This window comes from Nicotiana tabacum, chromosome 23 (genome assembly GCF_000715075.1).
Source record: "Nicotiana tabacum cultivar K326 chromosome 23, ASM71507v2, whole genome shotgun sequence".
Classification (NCBI taxonomy): Eukaryota; Viridiplantae; Streptophyta; class Magnoliopsida; order Solanales; family Solanaceae; genus Nicotiana; species Nicotiana tabacum.
The window spans coordinates 129,779,703-129,785,578 of NC_134102.1; the positions used below are offsets into that span (position 1 = coordinate 129,779,703).

The following is a 5,876-nucleotide window of genomic DNA, read 5'->3' on the forward strand; positions in this document are numbered from 1 at the left end:
TGCAAGTTTTAAATTACATGCAAAGATTGTTTTGATGTAAAACTGCACTGTTTTGAGCATGAATATTTGTTTTGAGAATTTTGATTATTCTGAAAATCATGTAATACCTGCTTATTGTTGATAATATTTGATTAGAATAATATAAAAATTTTGTTAATCCGAGAAAAACACAAAAGCTACTATTTGGCCGAATTGGCCAGAAAATCGGAGGTCAATCTGTTGACGGACTCCGATTGAACTGAAATTTGGCATGTTGAGGTCAATCTATGGAGTCTTCTTATGACATTCTGGAAAATCTCAAAGAGATGTTTGGAGATCAGAATCGTATGGCTAAGCAGACTTCCATGAAAGCTCTTTCGAACACCAAAATGGTTAAAGGTTCATTTGTTAGGGACCATGTTCTGAAGATGAGTCTTCTGAATGAACTGGAGGTCCTTGGAGCTAACATTGATAAGGATACGCAGATTGAGATGATTATGCAGACTCTGCCTGACAGTTTTTAGCAATTTCGCCTGAATTATAATATGAACAAAATAGATTTCTCACTTGCGAAATTGTTGAACGAGCTGCAGTCAGCAAAGACTATTATCAAGCAACAAGCTCCTCCAGTGGCACTGAATTTTGAGATAGGTTCTTCTTCTAAGCCGAGAGGCGGGCAGAAGAAGAAAAAGGCTCAAAAACCCTCTGTTGGTGGTGCAACTGCTGGTGTGAAAAAGCCTAAGGGCAAGTGTTATCACTGCAAGAAGCCTGGCATCATAAGAAGCAATTTCCTACTTACCTGGCCAAGCTGAATAATAAACCAGGTGATTTACATCTACTTGTCGTTGAAACTCTTTTAGCGGCTATTTCTACCATGTCATGGTGTGTAGATTCGGGAGCCACTAATCATGTCTGCACTCATTTGCAGGGGTTTATGTAACGCGACATCTAAGTAGAGAAGAAATCAATGTTTATCAAGCAGATGGTCCGGCAGCCCCAGCTTTAGCATTAGAAAATATTAGTATTTCGTTTGGTAGTAATAGAGTATTAGCTTTAAAGGACACATTATATGTACCTTCCGTTAGAAGGAATTTAATTTCGGTTTCTAGTGCTATGAGAGATGGTTATGACATTAATTTTCATGATATTGATAATATGTTATTTGTAACACCCCGAAAAATTTCTAAGTGTTTTAAGATCATTAAGAAGACTGACGGGTGCTAATTATATCAATTCGGGTATGAACAAGACTGATAATTTGAATGACATCAATTGATCATGATAATATATGTATGAGGTTCATTAAGAATGGTTTATGGTCTAAGAAGAGCCCTAAGGCTAAGTCAAGTTGAAAATTATATGATGGGATAAAGTTTTAAGTGAGTTTACACAAGATCTAACTTCAAACGAGCATAACTATCAAGATATGAAGAGTTATATGGTGTATAACCTATCAAATTAAATCCCTTTGAGTTTAGTATCCAACGCATCAAACCGTTTGTCATTTGGATATGTATACAGAAAGTTATGGACATTTCTTTCTGGAGCGGTGTCATTAACCCGCCCAGATGCGCGGTCGCGCATATTTGAGACTTTCTGCCTCAGGTGCGCGGCCGGATGCGCGGTCACTTGCTCAGGTGTGCGGCCGCGCACGTAGGAGCTCATTTAATACCCCCAGGGCCGGGTAGGGAGAGGGTTTAAGTCATTTTTGAGCTAAAACCTGATACTTTAGAGAGATGTAAGAGCATTTTAGAGAGAGGAGTAAATCTAACATTCCAATCATCCAATCTTGCACCAATCTCCAAGAATAAAGGAAGCTAATTATAAGATCTTCATCAAAGAGGTAAGGTTCCATACCCTAGTTTTCAATTTCGGGATTTGGATTAAAAGTAGGTCATAAGAAGTATGATTCATGGGTGTGAGAGTATTATGTATACATGTATGAATTTATTATGGAAATATGAGTATGAATCAAGTATTGGAACTCATGGTATAGTGATTGGAAGCCATAAATTCGCAATTTAAATGAATACCCATTGTAGAAATTGAAATGTGATTATTTGATGGAATTTTGTTGGTTGGGTAAGAATGGTTGGTCACACATGTGATATTAGGATTATAAGTTGTTAAAGAATGATGGTGGGATGAATTGTTAGTAAATGATGGTAGTTGGAAGAAATAATTCTATGGTTAAGAAAATTATAAATGTATGCCTACTAGATGCTTGATAAAATGCCTAAATGACCAAATCTGAAAATTTGTTTACTAATATTGGTCGAATTGAATTATGTTGATGTAGATTAAAGTTGTAAGAGTAGTGTGAGTTTTTAATATCACTAAAGAGTTGAATTAAGAAAGCTCGATTTGTGGCGATCTTATTATCGATGGATTTTCAAGGAAATCATCGGGATTTGAGTCGTTCGGAGATTGATACGCGCGGAATAAAATTTCTGGAGTATTGTACAGCTTTCTCGGTATTGAATTTGGCTTGTTCGATGTAATTAACTCTTTTAATCTTGGAGCTGAGGGTATGAACCCTGAATTATACGTGTTATGTGTTTGGTGTTGAGGTGACGTACATGCTAGGTGACGGGCGTGTGGGCGTGCACCATGTGAACTGTGACTCCATTATTCCTGTGGTACTGTGTAGTTACCTGAACTTATCTGAAATCATGAAAATCTCTACGTACTAGAGCTATTGATCTTAGAATCATATTAAAAATCATGTTGAGTCTATGTGCCAGTATTATTGGGACCCATAGAGGTCATATTGCTGTGAATTATTTGTTTTAAATTGAAAATTTATACTCAGTCATATTCATGTCATTACATATCATATCTCAGTCTCTGTTGTTATTTATTGATACATCATATCATCATTTTTGGGCTATTTTCATGACATTGTGAGCCCATGAGGGAGAGATTGGAGAGATTGATGACTGAGTGAGGCCGAGGACATGATTGTGAGGATAATTATGGGATGGGGTTGCACGCCACAGTAGGCCATATTGGCTTTATATACTTTATTATTATGGGATCGGGCTGCACGCCGCAGCAGGCCAGATTAACTTATTATAGCACGTGAGTTGTCCGTGCAGCACGTGAGTTGTCTGTGCAAATTATAGCACTTGGGCTAAAGAAGCCCCTCCAGAGTCTGTACACACCCCCAGTGAGCGCAGGTACCTACTGAGTGCGAGTGCCGAGCGATTGGGAGGATTGAGTGACTGTGAGGATTGAGTGACTGTGAGGATTGAGTGACTGTGAGGAGTGAGTGATGGGGAGGATTGAGTGAATTGATACTCTGAGAGTATGCATATGAGTTCATCTCTGAGATACATTGCATTGACATGCACACATGACATGCATGCATAGATATGTATTTTTCCTCATGTTGTACGATAATACATCATTCATGATTTCTCACACATGTCGGCAGATGGGCATAGTGATGCATTTATTTTACACTGGTTATCTGGAAAGAAAAATGAAACATCTTATTATTATTGAAAGAATTTTCGGAAAATTATTATTTTCAAACTTATTCATATTTTTGGCAACTCCGGTAAACGATTTGGATTTTCATTGATGTACTTGAAAGGCAGAATTATTTTCAAAAATCATATTTTTGCTGAGCATTTGATTATTGAGTCACTTCTGGTATTACTTGTTTAAGTTGTTATGAACTATTGTTGGTTATTGAAGTTGGGACCCGACCTTGGTACAAGCTCGTTACTACTTTCAACCTAAGGTTAGGTTTGTTACTTATTGAGTACATGGGGTCGGTTGTACTCATACTACACTTCTGCACCTTGCGTGCAGATGTTGGCTGCTGATGTTGTTGTGTTCGTTTGGAGCTGGATCTAAAGATGTACCTGCGTTCCGGCTGTAGCTGCCTCTTGTTCATGGTAGCCTTAGATTCATGAAACTCTGTTTATGTACTTTTCTAACAGATAATGTATTATTTCATACTAGCTTTGTAAACTCTATTCTTAGAAGCTCATGATTTGTACTACCAATTCTTAGGGAAAAGTATTGGTTTTAGATATTTTCTTTTAATTAATTTCCTTATTAATTTCATTGGAATTGGATAGTTGGTAACTGGCTTACCTAGCGGGTTGGGTTAGGTGCCCTCACGACTAGTTGAATTTTGGGTCGTGACATTATTAGTCATAATAAATGTTATCTCTCTTCGGCTACATTGATTAATGGTCTTTTTATTGTTGATTCTGTACCTAAGCCGTTACAACCTAAAGAACTGAATTATATTGATTCACCAAATAAGAGAAAATGTTCTTCCGAATTGAGTGAAACATATTTATGGCACTTGCGTTTGGGTCATATAAATCTAAATAAAATTTCAAGGTTGGTTAAGGATGAACCTTTAAGTTCATTAAAAGTGGAGGCACTACCAACTTGTGAATCTTGTTAAGAAGGAAAAATGACAAAACGCAATTTCCGCTCAAAAGAAAATCGAGCAAGTGATAAATTAGAGTTAATTCATTCTGATTTGTATGGTCCAATGAATGTGCAAGCAAGAGGTGGTTTTGAGTATTTTGTGACTTTCACAGATGATTACTCAAAGTATGGATATATTTATTTGTTGCGTCGAAAGTCTGAATGTTTTTAAAAGTTCAAAGAATTTAAGATAGAGACTGAAAAGTGACATAATAAATATATAAAGACACTACGATCTGATCGTAGTGAGGAGTACCTCCCTGCGAATTTTATTAGTTACTTATCAGAATGTAGAATTACCTCTCAATTATCTGCACCTGGAACACCACAACAAAATGGTGTAGTTGAAAGAAGAAATAGGACTCTTATGGAAATGGTTAGATCAATGATGAGTTATTCTAGTTTGCCTTCGTCCTTTTGGGGACATGCCTTAGAAATAACAAACTATGTTCTGAATTTAGTTCCTTCAAAATTAGTACCTTTGAGCCCGATAGAATTGTGTACTGCGCGCAAGCCTAGTCTGCGGCATATTCGAGTTTGGGGTTTTCCGGGACATGTGCTAAAGGGGAAAACAGATAAATTGGAGGCGAGTACGGATGTATGTGTGTTTGTGGGCTATCCAAAAGATACGAAAGGCGATTTATTCTATTGTCCTAAAGAAAAGAGGGTAATTGTTAGCACAAATACCATGTTTCTTGAAGAGGACTACTTGATGAACTATGTTCCTAGAAGTAAACTTGTTTTACAGGAACTTAGCAAATGAATGAAAACTCAATCATCCGAAAAACAAAACGACCAGATGCAAACCCCCAAAGTCGATTTTGATATGCCATTGCATTTTAGTAGTGGGAGAAATGTCAATAGACTTGATGTCCCGCAAGAGAAAGTGCCCGAAGTCATATTGCCACAAAGTAGTGGGAGTTATGTTGAGCAAATTGCACAACCTGATGAAGTCGTTGATATCCCTGTGGATAGCATGGAGACTCAGGTTCCTAAAAATGATGTGGATCAACCACAAGATCATAATGATGTAGTTGCAACTGATGTAGTGCATAGTCATAGTGGGAGAGAAATAAGACAACCAGTTTGTTATACGCTCTTGGGAGAATCATATGATAGGATCTCTGAGGAGACAACTTCCGAACCTGTCAATTACGACCAAGCACTACATGATAAAGATGCTGATAAGTAGGTTGCTGCTATGAAATCAGAGATGGGGTCGATGCACTCTAATCAACTCTGGGATCTCGTAAAACCACCTGATGGGGTCAAACCCATTGGATGCAAATGGATCTATAAGAAAAGGAGAGGTGTAGACGGAAAAGTACAAAATTTTAAAGCAAGGCTTGTAGCGAAAGGGTTTACTCAGAAAGAAGAGATCGATTATGAGGAAACCTTCTCGCCGGTAGCCATGCTTAAGTCTATTAGGATTCTCTTATCCA

At 37.5% G+C, this 5,876-nt stretch overlaps 2 protein-coding genes across 2 annotated transcripts; both read left to right on the forward strand.

Moving 5' to 3' along the window:
* Window positions 1-266: 266 nt before the first annotated feature.
* Window positions 267-791, forward strand: LOC142177382 (uncharacterized). Its single transcript, XM_075245864.1, has 2 exons — window positions 267-495; window positions 538-791. Exons 1-2 carry the CDS (start codon window positions 267-269, stop codon window positions 789-791), a joined length of 483 nt encoding a protein of 160 aa, XP_075101965.1.
* A 4,442-nt stretch (window positions 792-5,233) lies between these two features.
* On the forward strand, window positions 5,234-5,626 carry LOC107811255 (uncharacterized). The gene has a single exon (XM_016636142.1). The coding sequence runs from the start codon at window positions 5,234-5,236 to the stop codon at window positions 5,624-5,626; it is 393 nt and encodes a 130-aa protein (XP_016491628.1).
* Window positions 5,627-5,876: the final 250 nt, after the last annotated feature.